The sequence below is a fragment of the Heteronotia binoei genome, chromosome 2 (genome assembly GCF_032191835.1).
Source record: "Heteronotia binoei isolate CCM8104 ecotype False Entrance Well chromosome 2, APGP_CSIRO_Hbin_v1, whole genome shotgun sequence".
Taxonomy (NCBI): domain Eukaryota; kingdom Metazoa; phylum Chordata; class Lepidosauria; order Squamata; family Gekkonidae; genus Heteronotia; species Heteronotia binoei.
This window is the reverse complement of record NC_083224.1, coordinates 177,571,343-177,594,942: the sequence shown is the minus strand read 5'-3', so window position 1 is coordinate 177,594,942 and position 23,600 is coordinate 177,571,343. Positions and strand designations below refer to the sequence as shown.

At 45.2% G+C, this 23,600-nt stretch overlaps 1 protein-coding gene across 1 annotated transcript in view; it reads left to right on the top strand.

Moving 5' to 3' along the window:
- Positions 1-19,882, top strand: part of FAM78B (family with sequence similarity 78 member B) — a 31,969-nt gene extending 12,087 nt beyond the window's left edge. The window contains exon 2 of the mRNA XM_060232557.1: positions 18,402-19,882. Coding sequence (XP_060088540.1) covers positions 18,402-18,924 — 523 coding nt within the window. The 3' untranslated portion in view covers positions 18,925-19,882. The remainder of the gene's footprint in view (positions 1-18,401) is intronic.
- Positions 19,883-23,600: the final 3,718 nt, after the last annotated feature.

Below are 23,600 nucleotides of genomic sequence, written 5' to 3'. Positions count from 1 at the left end.
TGTTAAGAACTACTCGCTTCCATGATTTTGGAGACATTAAGCTTTGCTTGCTTTGAGAGAAGTAGTTGCTTCAGCAGACATTGAAAATTATTTATTTGTTTAATTTCATTTACGGGCTCAGAGCAGCTAACAACAGTTAAAATAACAGAGTATTAAAATCAAAGTACAATGAAATCATTAAAACATTTTAGCAGTTCGTACGGTTTAAAATATGTAGCATGGTTCCAAGTTCACTCACCAGAATCCAGATGGCGGGTTTTAATTCTTATTGAGCGCCGCATGTAATGATATTATAGGATGTTATTTGGCACTCCGGATTTGTATTGGGATGGTTCAGATGTCAGTGCTTTGGGGTGGTTGAATAGTGGTCACCTCCCTGTTATTTGTTAAATGCCAGTTTAAACAGTTCTGTCTTACAGGCCCTGAGGAATTATCTGTTGTTGTTTTGTGAATGAAGTTTTTTGCTTAACTATTACCTTGAAGAACAAATTTCTCACTATGATTGAAAGAACTCATTTTTGTAGCTGATCAACAACAGTTGCCTCCTGGGGCGGCAGTCTTTTGTGTTGCGTAGAGTTGCTTTAATTCCACTACAGGTTGCACTGTGAGAACATGTGAGCAATAAATCATGTTTATGAGTGGGAGGAGAGGATTAGCCCATTCAGTCATCCTCTCTTATGAAAACCTGGAAGTGACATCAGTCCATTCTAGGGATTGCAGAGAGCCATAACATCACTTCCAGGTTTTTCCCAGAAGTGACATTATGATGTCTCTTGACCCCGCCTGTGTGTCCCCCCCCACTCCCTAGATGCCCATCAGTTAGACCCCGGTAACTCGGCATAGGATTGCACTGACAGAGAATTAGGCTATGGGGAAATTTTACATTTGAAATGTTTACCATTTATTTCTTGCTGTTAGTTTATGCTCTTGCCAAAGCAGGTTACATTTAGATGCAAACTTTTTATGGGAACAGTTTTAAACTTCTTATTGCAGTGCTATTCTAACCACTATGGGTTAGATTTTTTTTTTTTCATTTTTATGCTAGAACTTGTAGTATAGTAATCTATACATTGAGGGTTTTTTTTAATAAAGTCTCATCAAAAGGCAGAAGATATATCAATTGTTCCTAGAAGGGAACAACATTGAACAGCTATTAGAAAAAGTTCAGTTTTATATTTTGAGCTATGTAATAGAATTAGGAATCTTTACTCGTAGGGAGAAGGTATTCTGGAATTTGAAGCATTTACCAGAAGATCTTGAGCTTGAAATGGAGATGGCTCCGGTCTTGCAAGAGTGAATTAAAAGAATTATTTGAGGTTGCAGGGCTGCTGGCTTGTTGCATATTGTGGAAAGGGAAACAGCTTCCATAAACGGGATACTGCAAGCTCTTTTCAGGCAGCAGATGATGCAATATCCCCCCTCCCCACTTGGGAACTTTCAAGGAAGCAATTTTGGTTCTGGATTAATGAGCCAAAAAAGCCAAGAACTGTCAAGCAGTGGGAGGAAAGCAAGCAAATTATAAATCAGGGGTGGGAAGCCTTTTTTCTGCCAAGGGCCATATGGATATTTATCGCGGGCCATAAGAAAACAGTGCTCCGCTGAGGGGAAATGATTCAGGCCAGCAAAATTAATGCAAATAATTGTTTTTCTATTTGGGGGGGAGAGCCTAATCTGGGGGGAGAGCCTAATCTGGCACACATACACATGGCCCGCCGCTCTAGGCAAATGCCTAGGTCCAGGGCTTTTTTGTAGAAAAGCGCAGCAGGAACTCAGTAGCATATTAGACCACATCCCCTAATATTAGCATGTTAGGTCACACACTCATTAGCATATTAGGCCACACCATCTGGGATAATCGAGTGCAAACTGAACTCTGACAGGAGCTTTTCCAGGCCCTGCAGCAATTCTGGCCAGCCAGCCAGGCCCAGGGAGGCTGCTGCACAGTACATCTGGGCCCTGTGATCCCTGCCTGGTCCTGGGGAGGCTGCTGCACAGCACAACTAGGCCCCGCGATCCTCACTGGCCAACCAGGCCCCAGGAAGGCTGCCACATGGCTCGGTTCGGTCCAGCAATCCCCGAGGGCTGTATACGGCCCGCAGGATGGAGGTTCCCCACCCCTGCTATAAATCATATTTTTGAATATCAGATAATGATTGCAAATTTAAAAAAGGTAATCACCTATGTAGACATCAGATGATAGCAAGGGGGAGTGTGGAATTGTGTGGGAGTGAGAGATTGTGTAGGAATCTGCATTTACCAATCCCAATTTTTTTCTCTCTGAAAGGTTTTTGTTTTGTTTTATAGGATACAGAAATAAAAAGGAGAAGGGAAAAGGTAAATAAAGAAATAACAAAGAGCATATATGTATAAGCATCCACCTTTTCTTCAATTTCAGAGCAACCCATACATAACGCTAACAATACTTTCAGTTATTATGATAACAATACAGATAAACTCCAGTCTAATTTATTTTAAACATGGTTATTCCTTTGATTATTATCAAAATTTTCTTCTGCCATTACTATTTATCCCCAAATTCAATATATTAACTGTTTAAATTTAAACAAATTTTCTTTTTTTTAAAAAGGAACACCAATAAACTAAGATACATTCAATTACATGGCCAAACATACATGCCAAGATTGCATCTCTTATCTATGAATAATGTTATTTCAGAAAATAATTATAGAATAATTAAGTTTCTGTAATTTTCTTGAGAATCTTGAGAATCCCTTAGACTGCAAGAAGATCAAATCAGTCAGTCCTAAGGGAAATCAACCCAGACTGTTCCCTGGAAGGTCAGATGCTGAAGCTGAAGCTCAAATACTTTGGCCACCAAATGAGAAGGGAGCACTCACTGAAGAAGATCCTGATGCTGGGAAAGACAGAAGGCAAAAGAAGAAGGGGATGGCAAAAGATGAAATGGCTGGACAATGTTACTGATGTAACAAACACGAATTTGAGCAGACTTTGGAGGATGGTGGAAGACAGGAAGGCCTGGCGTGACTTTGTTCATGGGGTCGCAAAGAGTCGGACTCGACTGTACGACTGAACAACAACAACAATTTTCTTTCAAAGAATATGTTGTTGTGTTCATTTTACATTTTTCTCCGCTTTATATACAGAAGGCATAATTTTAATTTTTTTCCAATTTTTTAAATCAGCCACTTATTTATATAGGTAATCCCAGTTTTTCTCCATGTGGTAATGGGAAGTGTCATCAAGTTGCAGCCTTCTTATGGTGATCCCACAGCAACCCTGGTTAGTTTCTTGGTGGTCTCCATTCAAATCTAACCAGGGCCTGACCCTCTTAGCTTCTGAGAGGTGACAAGATGAAGATCAGGCAGCTAGCCTGGGCCATGGAGGCCTGCCATACAAGAAGGAAAAATAAAAATACTTCTCAGTAGTATGAGTTCTTAAAGGCTTGGCCAGGACAATTTCATGCTACATTTCTGGTCACCACCTACCCCCACTGACTGATTCAATTGCCTCAACTATTTTGGGCTTCTGAAAGGCAGTCATTAAGTGCAGGGGTGGCCAAACTTGCTTAACGTAAGAGCCACATAGAATAAATGTAAAATGCTTGAGAGCTGGAAGGAAGGAAGGCAAATAGATGGGGGAGGTGGAAAGAAAGCAACTTTTAACTAAATGCAATCTCCAGCTGCTGGCTGGCTTGGCTTGGAGAAGTAATTTAAAGAGAGAAATGCCTTTTCCAAGCCGGCTGACAGTGCGGTGGGGGCTTCAAGAGCAGCACAATATGTGTGAAAGAGCCACAGTTTGGCCACCACTAATACATGTTCCAGAGGACATGGGTATATTAGACAGCGTAAATGTGGTTGATCCCACAATTCAGCAGAAATCCATACAAGCATAACTTGAGCTTCAGGAAGAAAATCTGCTTTTTGCCACCTCTGCTGGCATAGGTTTTGCATTCATATTAAGGAATGCTCCCTCCCCACCCCCCAGTCAGGGCTGTGATCCAGACCAAAGTCTGTAAAGGATCTGTTGATGAAGTGCCTCTGCAAGTTTGGAAGCGTTCCTGAGAATCTAGACCAGGGGTGTCAAACATGCTGTTCAGGGGCTGAATCAGGCCCCCGGAGGGCTCCTATCAGGCCCCCGAGCAATTGACCCCCTTCTCTCTATATCTTGCTTCCTTCTGCAAGCAGCTTGCTTTGCAAGGCTTGCTCAGTTGCACAGGAGCTACAGACCATTGGCTGAGGCTCCTCCTTTGAGTAGGAAGGGGGGGAAGGATAGCTTACTTTGCTAGGCTCTCTCAATTGCACAGCCAAGCTACTGAGACAAGCCTAGCTTACTTTGCTAGGCTCTCTCAATTGCACAGCAGAGCTATTGAGCAAAGCCTCTCTTCCTTCTATTGGCTGGTCCCCTGGGGAAGGAAGGAAAGAGCCAGAGCTTCCTTTGCCCAGTTCCCTGGATCCCATGGGAGAAATACAAAGAAAGCATCTTTAAGACCAATGAGTGCTAACGTTTTGAGCATGTTTTTAGTTTTTAAAAAATATATTTGTGTTTGTCTGTGTTCTTTATAAAATTTATATCTCTAATCTTAAATAGGTACACACACAGCCCAGCCTGACATGGCTCGGCCCAACCTGACATGGCCTGGCCCAACAAGGTCTTATGTCAGATCCGGCCCTCATAGCAAATGAGTTTGACACCCCTGATCTAGACAGACTGAAACCAGAATTAAAACACAAAGATGAGGCAGAGATCTGGGCAAAAGAATGAGCAAATCTCAGCAGTCAAAATAATGCCAAACATTAAGTAATAGCCTGCTAAAAGGAGCTAAATATGCCACTCAGCCCCAGTTTGTGCAATGTACTTCATTGGCAGGAGCAGGCAAGAGGCCAGAAAAGTACAGCAAAACAAAAGCTGTTGTTACCTGTCCGTACAGATCCAAGCAGGGGGTCCCAAAGTGGGGGTCCAGTGGTGTGGGCAGTAAACTACAACCCAGAGGTAATCTTAGGGTTGCCAGGTCTCCCATGGCCACTGGTGGGAGATGGGGGGGTTAGGGTTGTTGGATGCAGGTTGGGAAATTCCTGGAGATTTGGAGGTGGAGCCTAGGAAGGACAAGGGCATCAGTGGGGTACCATGCTGTAGAGTCCACTTTCCAAAGGCTCCATTTTCTCAAGCGGGACTGGTCTCTGTAGTCTGAGCTGTAATCCTGGGTTTCCCCAGCTCTAACCTGAAGGCTATCATCCCTAGGTCATCTAAAAGGGGAAAGAGCAGCAGAGACTGAATCTTGTAATGGGAAAGCATGTAGCGAGGGCCAGAGATATGTGGTTGGGAATCTAAGCAAAAGGCTTCTGTGGCCTTTTAGAGGTCAGAGCTGGTGACGAGCAAACATTTGGAGCAGAATCCGGCCCCAGTTACAGGAGAAGAAGTTGGGAGTCAATAATGAAAGGTTCTTTTCCTTCCAGGCTTGGTCAGAGGACCAAGGTTAGGAGCTGGTCAGATGATTTGCCTGACCAGGTAAGGGATGGGATCGGTTCAGTGTTCTGGGAAATGTTCCAAATATGGAACCAAAGAGGAGGTAGAGGGTACATTTTGAGCAGGGTTGCCAGGCAAGCCCTTCCACGACCCTTACTGCCACTTGGTAGGCTGGTGGGTGAGGGTGGATAAAGAAAAAAATGCTGTTGGCCCAGTGGCATGGTGTCATTTTGGGGGTGAATCCAGAATCTAGAACTGCCATCAGAACAAGAATAAAGAGTGGAGAGGGACCTTTGGCAACCCTGAGGGCGAGGGGATCCTCCAGAGGTCATCCCCTAAAAAAGAAGAGGCTGGATACAAACAGAGCCCAGAGGAAGCAGAAGAGCCAGTTTGGTGTAGTGGTTAAGTGTGCGGACCCTTATCTGGGAGAACCGGGTTTGATTCCCCACTCCTCCACTTGCAGCTGCTGGAATGGCCTTGGGTCAGCCATAGCTCTCGTAGGAGTTGTCCCTGAAAAGGCAGCTTCTGTGAGAGCTCTCTCAGCCCCACCTACCTCACAGGGTGATGGGGGGGGGAAGATATAGGAGATTGTAAGTTGCTCTGAGTCTGATTCAGAGAGAAGGGCGGGGTATAAATCTGCAGTCTTCTTCATCAGAAAGCTCTAGTATTCAATGGAAATTCTATGGTAAACTCATGGAGTTTCCACTTATACAAATCTGTCTATGGTTATCTTGGGCCAAAATAAAACAACCCAGGCCCTGTAGTTTGAGGAAGGATTTATAGCACAATGGAAAGAGCAGAGCTGGAACCAACAGATCTGCTTTCAAAGCTGCTCTCTGACCTGTGACATCACTGAATCCTCGAGCAGTGTGGCATCACTTCTGGGTTCTGCTGGAAATGACATCATGCTAGTACCCAGCATGTCCCTCCCCCAGCCTCCTGCAGGCAGTCTTGGTCTGATTGGCAACTCTAGCTTTGGCAGGAGAGCCAGTTTGGTGTAGTGGTTAAGTGTGCGGACTCTTATCTGGGAGAACCGGGTTTGATTCCCCACTCCTCCACTTGTACCTGCTAGCATGGCCTTGGGTCAACCATAGCTCTGGCAGAGGTTATCCTTGAAAGGGCAGCTGCTGTTAGAGCCCTCTCCAGCCCCACCCACCTCACAGGGTGTCTGTTGTGGGGGAGGAAGGTAAAGCAGATTGTGAGCCGCTCTGAGACTCTTTGGAGTGGAGGACGGGATATAAAGCCAATATCATCATCTTCAGGCAGTTCCCATCCTACTGTCAGTTTGGTGTAGCGTTTAAGAGCGCAGACTGAAATCTGGCAGAACTGGGTTTGATTCCCCACTTCTTCGCATGCAGCTGCTGGTGTGATCTTGGTTCAATCACAAATTCTCTCAGAGCTTTTCTCTCAAGAGCAGTCCTTGAAAGAGCTTTCTTGGCCCCCCTACCTCACAAGGTGTCTTTTGTGGGGAGGGGAAGAGAGGAGATTTTAAGCCACTCTGAGCAAGGGGGGAATATGAATCCAACTCTTCTGCTTCTCTGGAGGCCTGCTGAAGCTGGTTCATCAAGTAAACACTATACAGTAAAATCACACAGCCAGCATAAAAACTTGCTCAGTTTTACACTGCCAGTTGTCTGGCTGCACCTTCTAAGACCAGTATGTGTGAGCTGCATTTGTGGACATATCAGTAGCACATATTAAGAACATAAGAGAAGCCGTGTTGGATCAGGCCAATGGCCCATCCAGCCCAACACTGTGTCAGACAGTGGCCAAAAAAACCAGGTGCCATCAGGAGGTCCCATCAGTGGGGGCAGGACACTAGAAGCACTCGCACTGTGCCCCCCCCCCCCCAAGCACCAAGAAGAAACTGAGTGAAAAAATGGCTGGTCAAGCTCTCTACTTTCCAGTCTGGATGTTGTTGCTTTATAATTGCTCTTCCCAAAGAGATTTCTGCAAATGTCAAATGGTGTTTTTTTAAAAAATGAAACTGGAAGAAATAACTCTTTGGCAAATGACTTAAAAAAATACTGGTTCCAAATTTAACAGGGAGGGAGCTTCTGCTTCGTGATACTGTGGTTTAGTGCTTGTTTTCCTGGACTGAAATTACATGTTTGGGTTCAACGCTTAGTCTTTAAAAGCCTGTACTGAATAATCTTCAAGAAACAACTGCTCCTAAAGAAATCTGTAGAGGTGCGCATTATTAGGTTGTTTAAAATTAATTGAATTCGGAGGCAGTGTTCCCTCTAAGCTGAGTTAGTGTGAGCTAGACTCCGTCTCACACATTTTTTGTCTTAGCTCAGGAAAAATGACCCCAGAGCAAATGAATTCATGCAGTAGCTCACAACTTTAATGACAGTAGCTCACAAAGTAGAATTTCTGCTCACAAGACTCTGCAGCTTAGAGGGAGTATTTTTCAGAGGGGCTTAGAAACTTAGACCAATGCACATTTACTTGGGTTAATGGCAGGGATCGTTTTGTAGAAAAATAGGTGGTGGAGCTCATTAGCATAACTCATTAGCATATGCTGCCCCCCACCAGCCAAAAGCAACCCAACATGAGAAAGGAGAGCCCCGGGTGAGTGAGGCCTGCTTGGGCTGGCTAGAGATCCAACCAGGCCAAGCAGGCCTCACTCACCTGGGGCTCTCCTTGGTCACCCGCCCCCCACAGTCAAAAGGCCAGCAAGCCACCCATCACTCAAAATCACATATGTGGAGAAAGGGTTGTGCAGGCTCCTCCAGGGGTTAATGAGGGCTGCTGGGGGTGTGGCAAAGACCCTGGTTCAGGGATTGTTATGCAAATGCAATTCAATGGACAAGGTAGGTGGGGAGAAGGGGCGGGAACACGCAGAAAGGTTCAGGAACTGTGCTCCTGAGAGCGCCTACTGAATTCAAGGTCTGATTAATGGTGTTTACATCCAGATAGGCCTGACTTGGATAGCCCAGGTTAGCCCAATCTCAACAGGTCTCTGAAGTGAAGCAGGGTTTGGCCCTGGCTGGTATTTGGATGGGAGGCCATCAAGGAAATCCAAAGGCACTACACAGAGGCAGGCAATGGCAAAGCACCTCTGAATATCTCTTGCCTTGAAAACCCCCCACATGGTCACTATAAGTCAGCTGAGACTTGACAGCAAAAAAAAAAACCCCACCTCACATAGTATTGCAACTTTAAGCAGACAGACTGTAAAGCCAGTACAGTTAGGGGGAAATGAGAATAATCAAGGACGAAATACTCTGGGTGATTAACATTGAGTAAATTGCTCCGTGTTTTCTTATTGCTGCTGGTAACTGTTCTGTCTTTGATGGCGGAGGCTTGAAGCAGTCTTTAGACTGCTCTGGTGTGAGGGTAGCCAGAAGCAGGATTCTGACCATTCAGAGAGTTCTGGGGCTATGGCACAGCTAGGTAGATCGCAGCATCGAAGTGTACTGGCCAGCGTGTGAACCAGCAAGGCTGTCTGCATAGCTCAGGACTTAAACAGTGTAAAGATAGAGCAGCCCCCATCTGTTCCTTGGCTTCCTCCAACCAGAGCCTGATTGAGGCCTGATTCTGCAAGGCACTGCTCAGGCAATGATCCGGCTCAGCAGTGGGAACGTGGGATGGCAGCCTGGAGCAACAGCTTCAAGAGGGGAATGGATAAGCATATGGAGCAGAGGTCCATCAGTGGCTATTAGCCACAGCTTATTGTTGGAACTCTCTGGGGCAGTGATGCTCTGTATTCTTGTGCTTGTGGGGGGGGGGGCATAGTGGAAGGGCTTCTAACTCCACTGGTGAACCTCTTGATGGCACCTAGGTTTTTTGGCCACTGTGTGACACACAGTGTTGGGCTGGATGGGCCATTGACCTGATCCAACATGGCTTCTCTTATGTTCTTAGGTGCTTCCTCACGGGCTTGCTGTCTCTGCCGTGCCCACCAGGTGGAAGGGGGGGAGTGTGGGGTACTGGTGGTCTGGGATTTGGCCCTACCAGGCAGGGCACTGGCTGCCCTGGTGTGCTGGCAGCACCATCTGGAGCTGAGCCTTTGGAGGCAGGTCCTTTGATGGAGGCCTCGGGGGCTCTGAGGAAGACGACCGTAGATTTATACTGTGCCCTTCTCTCTGAATCAGAGTCTCAGAGTGGCTTACAATCTCCTTTACCTTCCTCCCCCGCAACAGACACCCTGTGAGGTAGGTGGGGCTGAGAGCTCTCACAGAAGCTGCCCTTTCAGAGAGCCAGTTTGATGTAGTGATTAACTGTGCGGACTCTTATCTGGGAGAACCAGGTTTGATCCCCAAATCCCCCATTTGCAGCTGCTAGGATGACCTTGGGTCAGCCATAGCTCTCGCAGAGTTTGTCCTTGAAAGGGCAGCTTCTCAGCCTCACCCGCCTCACAGGGCGTCTTGCAGGGGGAGAAGATAAAGGAGATTGTAAGTCACTCCGAATCAGAGACTCTGTAAGAGACTCTGAATCAGAGAGAAGGGTGGGGTATAAATCTAGTCTTTCAACGAGAGCTATGTCTGACCCAGCAGCTGCAAGTGAAGAAGTGGGAAATCAGACCCGGTTCTCCCAGATAAGAGTCCGAACACTTAACCACTGCACCAAACTGGCTCTGAAGGCAGTTCGCTTCCAGGAGTTCCCCCTAAACTTCCTGATCACCTCCCAAGGTGGTCCCTGGTTCTTTCCACTCTCTTCAGATGTGGAGTCCGTTCCTAGGTCTGGCCGGGGTGGTAGGGGTGCTGATAGTAACAACTGCAGCAAGCAGCTGGTCAAAACTGAATATAGAACAGGATTCTCTGTGGATAGTTTATGGGAGGAGTTGGGAAACCTGAATTTTATCATTTTGTTTCTTGGTGTAAAGACCATTGACATGCATTCTGGGAGAAAAATGAGATCTCTTGAGTGCATATCATGCTGGAAACATCTCAGAGTCACTGCTGAAGCAGCGATTGGCTCACTGGTAGAACATCAGCTTTGCATGCAGAAGATCCGTCGTCCAATTCCCAGGGTCTCTGGCATCAGATAGTAAGTAAGGTAAACAACTTCTTCCTGAGATCCTGGAGGGCCACCAGCAGTCCAAGTAGACAGTAGACCTTGATAGACCAAGAGTCTGGCCCCATATGAGGCAGATTCATGTGTTCGTAGGGTTTTTTGTTTTGGCCAACATGAGCAGCTTATAATCAAAGCAAGCCTTGCTCCTGAGGTCAGAGAAGAATGGAAACGTCTTGTGTGCAATTCTCATCTTGCCTTCTTTAAAGTAATTGAGAAGCTATATTTCACCATTTTAGTAGGTTACCGAGGAATGAATGGTGGGAAAGCCCTGGGGGATTGATTTGCTGGTGTGGAGAATTGCTGTTAACAGCAGAGCGTCACTCTGTATTTCATGTGACAGCTTTTAAAGTCTGGCACAAAGCAATATTTGCTTTGTTGGTTTATGAGATGTCAAGTGGTCTGCTTCACTTCCCTGCTAGAAAATCCTGTGTATATATCCCTTCATATTGTATTTAGGGATGTGAAGGCCCCAGGGAAACTGGGAGGGTGTAACCCTCCCTCCCTGCCTCCTCTGGAAATCTGGAGTAATCCTGAAAACTTGTTGTTCAGTTGCACAGTTGAGTCTGACTCTTTGCGACCCCATGGACCAAGTCACGCCAGGGCCTCCTGTCTTCCACCATCCTCCGAAGTCTGCTCAAATTTGTGTTAGTTGCATCAGTAACGCTGTCCAGCCATCTCATCTTTTGCCGTCCCCTTCTTTTTTTGCCTTCTGTCTTTCCCAGCATCAGGATCTTCTTCAGTGAGTGCTCCCTTCTCATTTGGTGGCCAAAGTATTTGAGCTTCAGCTTCAGCATCTGACCTTCCAGGGAACAGCCAGGGTTGATTTCCCCTAGGACTGACTGATTTGGTCTTCTTGCAATCCAAGGGACTCTGAAATAGTTTCTCTTTATAAATAAATGCATAGCTTTTTTGGTAGAAAAAGGCCAGCAGGAACTCATTTGCATATCAGGCCACACACCCCTGACGCCAAGCCAGCTGGAACTGCGTCCCTGCTTTAAAAAAAAAAGCCCTGAATAAATGAAATGCTTTAAAGACCAGGTTTAGCTAGAGTTGCCAACTCTGACTTGGGCAGTTCCTGGAGATTTGATGCCTGAGGAGTTGGAGTTTGGGGAGATTTTGACCATCATAGTCGCCCTCTGACTCTTGTGACCAATTCACACATTACTAAGGCCTTGGGTCTCTCATAGCTCAGATTGACAGATGTGGTTTGCAAGTGACGTAGTTGGAACTTAACTCCCAGATGTGTACAAGCCAGTTTGCCCCACTAGAGAATCTTACATGGAGCTATCAGTACACCAAGTTTCCTCCATGGGCATGATTCTCCAGTGGGGCAAACAGTGACTCCTTGGAACTGTTTCAAGTGGCAATAGCCCATCTTGCCCAGCATCCTGTCTCACACAGTGGCCAGCCAGTTCCTCTGGACAGCCAACAGCAGGGCACACAGACCAAGGCCTTCCCCTGATGTTGCCTCCTGGCTCTGGAATTCAGAGGATTCATGCCTCTGAATGTGGAGGTTTCCCTCAGTCGCCATGGCTAGTGGCTTGTGATGGTAAGCAGGGCTTTCAGAGAAAGGTGTTGGGTCCTGCAGAATTAACAGAGGCACAGAACTTGATTCAGCACCAAGAGCCGTATTGAAAGAATTTGAGTCTTGAGCAAAGTGTTATGTATTCTCTGCATGCCTTTTAACAGAAGCCAGATCTAACATGTCACGTTTCTCTCCATTGGCTGTGAACAAGTCATGCTTCATCCGCTGTTAATTCCAACCAGCTGGAATGACTAAGGATCTAATTGCTGGCTCTTGAGCTCAAAGTAGTGAGAAAGTGTATGCAGTGAAATCAGACTATGAAATGCAAGCAGTACAAATCTCTGTCACTTCTGTGTAAATCTCAAACACGTGTGCAAGATTCCTACAGCAACCACAGTGGGATAGTTTATGTTTTCTCTATATTTTGCTAAGCTAATATAACTTCTGTAGCTGGTGGGGAGGGGAAAGCATTATTTGTATTCAGAAGGAGAGTGCCGAATCAGAAGTGATGGATACAATTGAACTTCCTGATGATGTCCATTCCTGAGAATGGCTTTTTAGTTGAAGGATGGTGACCTTCAGGGTGTCAGTAGTGTCCAGGCAGATGGAAATGCTATCCTATGAGTTAGGAACTCTTAGTAATGTCAGATTATTTGAGAGAGAGAGAGATGTTGTCTATACACTGTCCTATGTAGGCTATTCAAGGGCATTTTTGACAGATGATGGCATGTTTGAGGATGAATGAGTGAAGGGTTTCCAGGGCAGATATCGACAGAGAGCATGTGATCATAACAATCTCGCTGAAGTCGAACACAGACAGGTCTGGTTAGTGTCTGAAGGGGGAGATCTCCCAGGAATCCCACATAAGGTGCCTTGGATTTCACTCTGGAAGAAATGTGGGATCAAAACACAAGTAAATAAATGATACGTGGTTGGCTTTATTTCAGGTAGATCCCGTAATAGTGTTACTCGGAGCTTTTTTTTGTAGCAAGAACTCCTTTGCATATTAGGCCACACACCCCTGATGTAGCCAATCCTCCAAGAGCTTACAGTAGGTCCTGCAAGAAAAGTTCTGTAAGCTCTTGGAGGATTGGCTACATCAGGGGTGTGTGGCCTAATATGCAAAGGAGTTCCTGCTACCAAAAAAAAAGCCCTGCTGTAAATAGATACAGGACAGAATTGTTCTCTGGGTTCATGGAATCTGGTGCTTGGGGGGGCTGCATCTTTTATTTCACTCTGAAGGCCAGATTTTTAAATTCCATTTCTACCTGTTAATGGAAAACTAATACCTTTTTTTAAATTGTGAGGGTATTTTTTGTGAAAAATCTTAGTCCTGGGCATGCTTTTTAGGGAGCACATGACATGAGGAAGCACAGGGCAGTGTGAATTTGACCAGACTTTGCAAGCATTGAAAGATGGACAACATAGTTGCTTTTTAAATGTTTGATGGTGCTTTTAAAATGTATTTTAAAAGTGTCTGTCCCTCTCTAAGCAAATTTCTGCCTTGGAGACCCTGAATTGGGCAGAAAGGCAGCATTGTCATGTTTTAAATAAAATTCTTTTAAAACTTTATTGAGCTCACAGTGCAATCCTGTGCATGCGTATTCAGAATCAAATCTCAATTTGTTCAGTTTGGGTTATTTTAAAGTGAGTGTCTTTGGAATTACAGCCTCAGTCTGGGTAGCTGTCGTGAGATGAGAGGAGGAAGTTCATACCGATGATGTGTTTATCTGAGTCACAAACGCTTTTTAAAGCTCACTGTAATGCAGTTAGATGGTCTTTGTGTGAATTGTGAAGCAGCTAATCTTGGGCTCCTTTTCTGGCAATTTTGGTGGGCTTTCCTTGAGGCATAGCCCTGCAGCCCCTCTGGCATGATGCCACCAAGCTCTTGCAGTGATTAAAACCTGCGTTTAATTCAGACAAAGCTGAGCACAGCTACGTATGTGTTTTTGCCTGGGAAACACCGGCTGCTGCCTGGGGCCATCTCGGAGAGGGAACGCCTGACCCAATTCCTGGCGTTCACTGAGCAGATCAGATTATTTTTGAACCAATTTGAGAGTGCCAGGGTGCATCTAAGCAAATTGGTTTTGTCACCTTGGCCCTGGAAAAGATTAGAGAGACTAGCCTGGGAGCAAACGTAAGATAGCTGAGATGAGTGGTTACCAGAGGCAAGGGTGCCATGCCTATTCAACCTGTACTTCCTCGTGAGCCAATGGTATATGTGTTACCTGCCTACTTTTTGCAATCACCTGCTTTGGAGAATCACCGCAGCATGGTCCTTCAGACTTTGAATCTGGATACTTGCAGTGAATCAGGCTGGTTTGATTGTTGTGTAATATATTGGCGGGGGGGGGGGGAGTGGAAAGTGCAGTCAAGTCTCATCCAACTTATGGTGACTCCATAGGGCAGGGGTGTCAAACATGCGGCCCGGGGGCCGAATCAGGCCCCTGGAGAGCACTTATCAGGTCCCCGAGCAACTGGCTGTCATCTGCTCCTTTCTTGTCAAGATGACATCGAGGCAGCTGCTGTGATTCACAACGCTCCGCAAGTGATTAGCTCTCTTCTCCCTCTCTCTTGCTTCCTTCAGCAAGGCTTGCTCAATCATACAGGAGGTACAGAGCAAAACTTCTATTTTCTTCATTGGCTGAGGCTCCTCCCTTGGGGAGGAGGCAGAGCTTGCATTGTGAGGCTCTCTCAATCACACAGCAGAACTACAGAGCCAAGTCTCTCCTCTCTTCCTTCTATTGCTTGAGTCTCCTCCCCTCCTGGTCCCCTGGGGAAGGAAGAAAAGAGCCAGAGCTTTCTTTGCCCGGTTCTCTGGATCACACAGGAGAGATACAAAGAAAGCACCTTTAAGACTGAGTGTTTTAAGCATGTTTTAAGTTTTTTTTAAAAATTAATTGTGTTTGTGTCCTTTATAAATATTAGGTAGCAGAGATTTATATACAAATCTCTGCTATCTAATCTTAAATTTGTACACACATGGTCCGGCCCAACATGACCTGGCCCAACAAGGTCTCAATTATGTCAGATCCAGCCCTCGTAACAAATGAGTTTGACACCCCTGCCATAGGGTTTTCAGGGCAAGAGACATTCAGAAGTGGCTTGCCATTGTCTGGCTTTGCATAGCACCTGGTATTCCTTTGTGGTCTCCCATCCAAGTACAAACCAGGGCCGACCTTGCTTAGCTTCCAAGATCTGTTGCAATCGAGCTAGTTTGGGCCATAGTAGTCAGAACTGCACGGGTCATATAAATGTGTTGTCTCGTTGGCCGTTTCTGTCGGGAGTATCAAATTCGCTACTTCATCTCACTTCCCTGAAGTCTTCTGTCCATGTTTTTCCTCTTCCTCCAGTTATTCTTGCAATGCTGCTGCTTTTCTGTAGTATGGATCTGACTAGAGTATATTTTCGTTGTCTTGTAAAAATGCACTTCTGTCTCATATCATTCCCCTGCTCACTAAAGCTCCTGTCTTATGCAGATCCTGTGATCCCCGAACTGTGATCAGCAGTGACCCCCCCCCTCCCTCTTTTTCACCAGCAAAAAAGCTTGTTGAATCCAACTCAGTAATTACAAATATTCTCTGTGTGGTAGAACTGTTGCAGGTAGCAAAGCGCACTGAAGCACCTCTTAACTGATTGAAAGCGCTCTGGGGGAAAAAATCCCTTTAACAAAGACTGGGAACTGACAGTAGCTTTTAATAGAGTTGTAAGTGCTTGGAAGAGAGGAATTGCTCTCTGTGCCATGATGCGCGTGTTCTTTTTTTTATTCCGCCGTCACCCGGCAATATTACGCATTGATCTCTTTTCTTTCGAAAATGCACGCACCACTTTTCTGTCTATTACATATTCAAAGGTGGATCACAGAAGGTGACAGCCAGCAGGCATGCAGATAAAAAGCCTGCAGGAGAATGGTGCATAACAGGCAAGCAACAAAGCCATAGCCTGCATACAAAAGACGAGGAGGAATGCAGATACAAAACAGGAGGCGGGGAGGTATAAAAAAACATGAGCAAACAGACTTTTCCTGATGCCTGAAGGATGACTTAAGGTGGTGCCAAGTGCACATCTCACAAGTTGGGGGCCACCACCGAAAAGGCCTTGTTTCTTATGGAAATTCTCCTCCATTCCAGCTCCACAGATGTCTGTCCAGTGATGATCTCCACAGCCAGGCGGATTCATAAAAGGAAGCTGGCCCTATTCCCAAACCATTTAGAGCTTTAAATGCTAATGTCGGCATTTTGAATTCTGCCAGAAGGTCTTCTAGCCTGGGGAGAGAGGATTAACCCAATCTCGGTTAATAACCTGCTAGCCATCTTTTTTGGACCAGTAGAAATTTCCAAAGATTTTTCAAAGGCAGCCCTTTATATAACCCCATTATAGTAGTCAAGGCTGGATGTTACTGCACCATGAGTCGCTATGGCAAGGATGATTCTCGGCCGTTTTACCCACTGTAGTTGGGAAGCGGTCTTCCAGTGGACATGGGCCACCATTTTCTGTGCTCTTCCCATCAAATTAAAATTGTTCTCTTCATTACTCAGAAGAGTTCTCTTAATGGCTTTGAGCAGACATATCAGTGGCAGAGGTTTAATATGCTCTTTTATACAGTTAATAGAAAGTATTTGGGCCCTGACCTGGCTAGCCCAGGCTAGTCCAATCTCATTAAATTTTAGAAGCTAAGCAGGGTGGACCCCGGTCAATATTTGGATAGGAAACCACCAAGGGATATCTGGGTCACTATGCAGAGGCAGGAAATGGCAAACCGCCTCTGAAAATCTCTTGCCCTGAAAACCTTACATCGTTGCTGTAAGTCAGCTGTGACTTGATACCAAAATAAAAATTTGGCGGGAGTAAAGTGTCGCTAAAACAATATTTGAAAAGCATTTCACACAATCTAAAGAAGAAACTATTTCATCAGAGGTATTTTCTGTTTCCCTCCGAGCCTTCACTTCTTTATATAGCAAACAGATTCAATATGATTCCCCACTAGGAAGTTCTCCTTGGGTAAGAGAGTTCCAAAAGCCATCACAGGGAAGATGCTGTTTGTGTAAGTCGGTTGTTCAGTAACGAATGCAAGCTACTTAAATTGTATTTGCTATTGGGAATGCCATAACATATCCTGCTTCAGTTCTTCTGGCATCTACAGGAGCTGTATTCAATTTTCTCAGATTTGGGATATATCTGTAATCCCAACCCAAATCCTCAGACCACCTTTGATTTTATTTTAGATATTATCCCCTGATTTTCTTCCTAGTTGGGACCCAAAGTGGCTGACAGCACCATTCCCCCCTCCTTCATTTTATCTTCACAACAGCAGGGCTTTTTTTTTATAGCAGGAACTCCTTTGTTTATTAGATTACACCCCCCTGATATAGCCAATCCCCCAAGAGCTTACAGGGCTCTTCTTACAAGGCCTACTGTAAGCTTTTTGAGGACTGGCTACATCAGGGGGGGTGTAACCTAATATGCAGAGGAGTTCCTGCTGCAAAAAAAAAAAAGCCCTGCACAACAATAACTCTGGGAGGTGGTAGGTTAGAGTGAGGGTAAGAATGTAGGACCAACCAGCCAGCTTCTATAGTAGCAACCAAATAAAACAAACCACTCTGTGAAAAATGCTATTACAAAATATAATTCATACAAGGAAAAGAGTTCATTTCAGCAACCTCATAATTTTACATACCGCATGTGCATATTTATGCACATATATACACCATTGTGCAAATAGTCCAAAACATCATAAGTCCAGAAAAGAGCTCCAACGGACCACTAGCAGAGTAAAGCCCATTTCGGACCACTAGGTCCTTCCTCCAGGGAGTGTCTTGCAAAACTTGCGGTATATGTATAGAAAATATTCACAATGTTCAGTTCTTTCACAAATTCATGCCCAATTGGAACGCTGCTGCCTCTATCTGGTCAGCAAGTTACCGTATTTTTTGCACCATAAGACTCACTTTCCCCCCCAAAAAAAGTGGAGGGAAAAGTGTGTGCGTCTTAAGGAGCGAATACTGCAAAAAATTCACACAAATGCCTCTAAATTCACACAAACAGCTCTAAAAACTAGGTGCGTCTTATGCTCAGGTGCGTCTTATGGAGCGAAAAATACGGTAATTGCGTCCCAAGAATTGCGTTCCTCCAGACATTCCCTGGAGAAAAGACCTGATTTGTTTTATTTGGTTGCAACTTCATTCCTCTGTGTAGCCTATTGTGTATTTTCAGCTTCTGTAGTAGAGCGTCTATTCAAACCTGGATTCTGGTTTGGGTCCTGTTTATTTTCCATCCTTTCTTTGTCTTCAAATTAAATTGTTAATTTAAAAGGTGACAGTGAAGCTGAACACCTGATCTAGAAGAATCACTCATTAGCTTGGGACTCCTGTATTTCTAATCCGCTTTCTGCTTTGCCATCCTCCAACAGGTCAAGCTGGGAACTTCCGGATTTGAGAGAAGGACGAGTAAAAGCCATCAGTGACTCTGACGGCGTCAGCTACCCTTGGTATGGGAACACCACCGAAACGGTGACTTTAATTGGCCCCACCAACAAGATCTCCCGGTTCTCAGTCAGCATGAACGACAACTTCTACCCTAGCGTGACGTGGGCCGTCCCCGTGAGTGACAGCAATGTGCCGCTGCTCACCAGGATCAAACGGGACCAGAGCTTTACAACGTGGCTGGTAGCTATGAACATGACCACCAAGGAAAAAATCATTTTGCAGACTATAAAATGGAGGATGCGAGTGGACATTGAGGTGGACCCTTTGCAACTCCTGGGCAAGCGGGCCCGGCTAGTGGGGAGAACTCAGCAGGAGCAGCCCAGAATCCTGAGCAGAATGGAACCCATCCCGCCCAACGCACTAGTGAAACCTAATGCCAATGATGCCCAGGTCCTTATGTGGAGGCCCAAGCGAGGCCCGCCTTTGGTAGTAATACCGTCCAAGTAGAGGGCCTTGTTGACTGTACGAGATGAGGGCTTTTGCTGCCGCCACCGGTGTGGATATCTGAGCCAAAGAAGACCTCTCAAACTCGCCTGCCTTTTGCAACCACGCATTGGAAGAGAGCTTCTTCAGGAAAGTGTTAACTCGGGCAATGTGCCACAGGAAAATAGCTGGGCCTCTGGAAGAAGGCCCCTTTGCGGTTTCAGATTTCAAGGGTTATTCTGGAGGGAGAAAGGAAATCTGTCTTAGTGAATCACAGCGATTAACAGAATGATCACTAGTGCCTGTGGCTAATTCTGCTTCCCAGCCAACTGTAGTGATGGAGGCTTCCAGAATGTTGTCTGCTCTCAGATACTGAGGGGGACAGGACGGGATGGCATATTACCACGTTATACCTATGCATTTTTTTAAAAACTGATAATCAGAATTTTCATCCTGCTTGTTGGAACTGAGCGGATGTTTGCAAGTGGGGGGAGGGCTATTCATGCCATGTGTTCCACTTTGCTCTGGCAGAAAAGAGCAGCTCTGTCTGCAGGGAACTGTCCGTGGTACTGAACTGAAGCACAACTTGAACTACCGATAATCTTGTCCGCCCTTCCCCTCTTCCTGAGGACAACCGATGCCGTCCGACAGAGCTGAAACTTTATTTTTGCATGCCGATCGGTTTGTCTGAAGTAGTTGTAAACGTAGGAGCTCCGCCATAATTTTCTGGGTTCGATCCAGAGTTAATCAGCCAGCTACGACTGAATGTTTTGATAGGCTGTTCTTTTCACACACACCATCCCTAACTCTGCTTTTTTATACAAGCCAAAATAATCTATAGGCCAAAAGACATTCTTTAAGGATTGGTTATATTCTTCGTAAGAAGAAGACTGCTGGAAGATGCTCAGAAGCAGCCTGGGCAAACAAAAAATAGGTTCAACAATTCATTGTCAATGCTAAAAAAAACCCATTTTTAATTATCCTACTTGTATTGCTTCTTCCCTAGGGATTGGAGGATCCAAGGCCATCATTAACAATGGGAATGCAGGGGTCCGAATCCCAGCTCCTCTATGGCGGTGAAATCATTGCTAATCCACAGGGAAAGAGGGGCTTCCAGAGAGGGGGCTCAGGTCTTTACTACCCGCAGAGCACGGGGCACAGCATGGACAGCCAGAGCTACACAAAAGAATATAATAGGTTAGATGCTGCCGCTAGGCTGCCTTTTAACTTTTCTGCTTTAGTGGGGAAGTTTCCTGGATCCACATTCAGAGACTCTCTGGATCCCATTGCCAGGGGGCAAATCAGGGGATGGCCTTGGCCCCTATGCCCTGTTGTTGGCCCTGCAGAAGAACTGGTAAGACAGGATGCTGGACTAGATGGAGCACTGGTCTGATCCAGCAATGCTTTTCTTATGTTCTTATCTCCTTCTCTCCCCCCCACCTGTCTCATCATACTGGTGGTCAAAATGATTTTTTTAAATTTTCCCCATATTTGATGGGGGGGGGGGCATGACCTGGTAATGAAAGTGTGTGGATCATGGTAACTCCCCCGCCTTTGCATCTTTTTATTTTAAGCTCCTGTTCTCAAAACTGTCAGTGGCTTCTCTTCTTGTTGAACCAGTGCTGCCATAATGAGACAAGGGGCAGAACCTTCTTCAATTTGTAGCTTATTTGGTCTCGGCTAGAAACTTGTATTCAGCTTTCCTTCTCATTCTGGACAGTTACCAACTCCCAGAAGAACTTCGTTAATGGGAAACTCAGAGGAATAAAATAGTTCAGGTAATTGTAGCATGACTTTTTCTTTTGTGATCTTCTGGCAGCGTGAGTGGAGTTTTAACATCCTTGTGAGAAAAGAGAGCACTTTAGAAAAGTGTGTAGAGGGTCGAAAGGCCAGTTGACTTTCTGCATTTAAGCTACCGATTGAACACCTAGATGAGGGAAATGTGGGAGGTGGGAATGCATGGGATTCTTGTTAGCAGGGCTTTTAGCAGGAACTCCTTTGCATATTAGGCCACACCCCTCATATGTAGCCAATCCTCCAAGAGTTTACAGGGCTCTTCATATAGGGCCTACTGTAAGCTCTTGAAGGATTGGCTACATAAGAGAGGTGTGGCCTAATATGCAAAAGTGTTCCTGTTACAAAAAAAGCCCTGCTTGTCGATCTTTGTCATTCTTGGAGCACGTAAAGATTGGCACTCCCAAAGAGAAGGGTAGGTCATACTAATGCATTTGCCCAGGGAGTTGTCTTCATCATTCCTCACTGATGACATCTTTTTAGATTACTGTTTTCTGCCATTACTTCTTGTTTTCTTGATAATGCTGTTGCAAGGAATTTAGTCATCTGAAAAGGAGTGGAATCTTCCCAGCTGCCTCTTGCATTGCCTCTCAGTTGTGGTGGCAGAAATTCTAACCCGCAAGACTTAATTTTAGCCTTCATGCTACCAGTTCAACTTGATGCCAAATGTCCCTGCTACAAAATAGTACTGTCCCTGTATCGCACCCTGTCCTTGCTGTTGGCCCATCACTTTCCCCTGTTGAGCGTTTCTTTGAGCCTGGTGTCTCCGATGCCATAAAACCTCTGGGTTTCTTGGGAATGACTGGCACTGCACAAGAACGGTTGAGCATCAGAGTAGGCAGATATTGCACTTGTGGAAAGATGACTGAATAATATATAGGAAGTACTTCAAATACTTGCACTCGTATGCATGCCTAAAAGGGTCAGAGGACTGCAGGAACATATCTAGGGCAAACCTCCTTGAACGTACATGATGATTCTGACCAGCTCCCTAAGAATTCTTTTGGTCTACCATGCAAGAATGAATGGAATGGAATCTGACAGACTAGAAGCTCTGTGTGACATCCCTATAGTAGTAAGTTTGGGGGTCAGTATGCTTCCTAAAATATCTCTGGTAGTATGAGCCATGCATACGGATCAGGCAAGCCTTCACTTTTCTGGCTCTCCCTGTAGAAATTCACACAGCATTCCCGAGCTCACAAGTGTTCAATGGATTTGGGATCAGCCACTGCTTATAACTGATAAATCCTGTCCAATATATCAACACCCACAGACCCCATTGTCAGGATGTTTAAGCGAGGGATGTTTCAGTCCTGTGCCTTGTGTCCCTCAAGACTGTCCCAAGCGCAGACCTTTTTAGAGATTCTTGATTTTTGTGAAGGATTTCTTAACTGTTTACACTTCAAGAATGTTTAACACTGGAATTTAGACCAAAGTCTTCTGGGTTTGCCCATATTCCAAAGATCTGTCTCTTCGCTGGGCCAGTTTAGGAGCCGTAATGCTTTAGACTAGTACAGTTCTTACTGGGAAATATTCTGTGCAAACAATGAAATGGCTTGGCAGACCAGAGGAAAACTAACTTACTTACTTACTTTCTTTCTTTCTTTCTTTCTTTCTTTCTTTCTTTCTTTCTTTCTTTCTTTCTTTCTTTCTTTCTTTCTCTCTCTCTCTTTCTCTTTCTCTCTTTCTCTCTTTCTCTCTCTCTTTCTCTCTCTCTTTCTCTCTCTCTCTTTCTCTCTCTCTCTCTCTCTCTCTCTTTCTCTCTCTCTCTTTCTCTCTTTCTCTCTCTCTCTCTTTCTCTCTCTCTCTCTCTCTTTCTCTCTCTCTCTCTCTCTCTTTCTTCCTCTCTTCCTTCCTCCCTTCCCTTCCTTCCCCTCCCACCCTCCCTCCCTCCTGTCTTTGTTTTTGCAGTTTCTTTCAAAGGCAAGATAAACTGAGAAAGTTTTAGCCAAGAGTAGAATTGATGGAATATAGTAGTGGCTCATTGAAATTGGATGAAAGATCAAATGTGCTTGGGGGGGAGGGAATAGTTGGATAAAATTGTATGGAAAGTTGGGGGGGGACTCTTACTTTATAGTAAGGAATATTCCGTGTCCCCCCCCCCCCAAAAAAAACAAACTTAATGATGGTGCTTGAGCATCTTGACCTAAAGCTGACAGGAAATTTTGTTGCATTGTAGAGAAACTGAACTGAGGGGAGATGTACAGTTACCTGTCTTCTAGATATAATGGTGTGTCCGTTGGACCCTCTCTAATTTTATTCTGCAGCCTAGGATTTCAAGCTAACAGCCGAGTGCCCACTTAGTTTGAGGAGTGATACTGACAAATCCCTTGTCTTTGAAACCAGGGAGTCTTGGCATATAAAAATTTGAACCCATGACATAACAGAGCTTATGTTGCATCAGGCATAATGGGTACCAGTTTATGTTGCTGCTTTGATTTCATTCTGAGTTGGGGGTTTTCCCTGTTTTAATTAGCATTTTCATGCACTGGGCTTTTAAAGACACATTTTATGCGGAGTGAAAACCAGTGGCAATAACCAAGAACACTTCCTCTTGTGTTCATTGTATTGAGAGCCAATTTAGGGTAGCGTTTAAGAGCGGTGGGTTCTAATCTGGGAAACCAAGTTTGATTCCCCACTCCTCTACATGCAGCCAGCTGGGTGACCTAGGGTCAGTCACTGTTCTCTCAGAGTTCTTGCCTATGGAGAAGGAGTTCAGAATACATTGTAGGGCCTGAATTTACAGATATATGAAAAGTAGCCCTTAAAACACAAGTGTAGTAAGACAGTCTGTTTCTGAGCATGCTGTGCCTCTGCGTGCAAGTATGTTTGTCCCTGTATACTTGATTACAATCCTCTGGTCAACCTAATCCCTCCCCCATCAGTTTTATATTGTGCAACTCTGG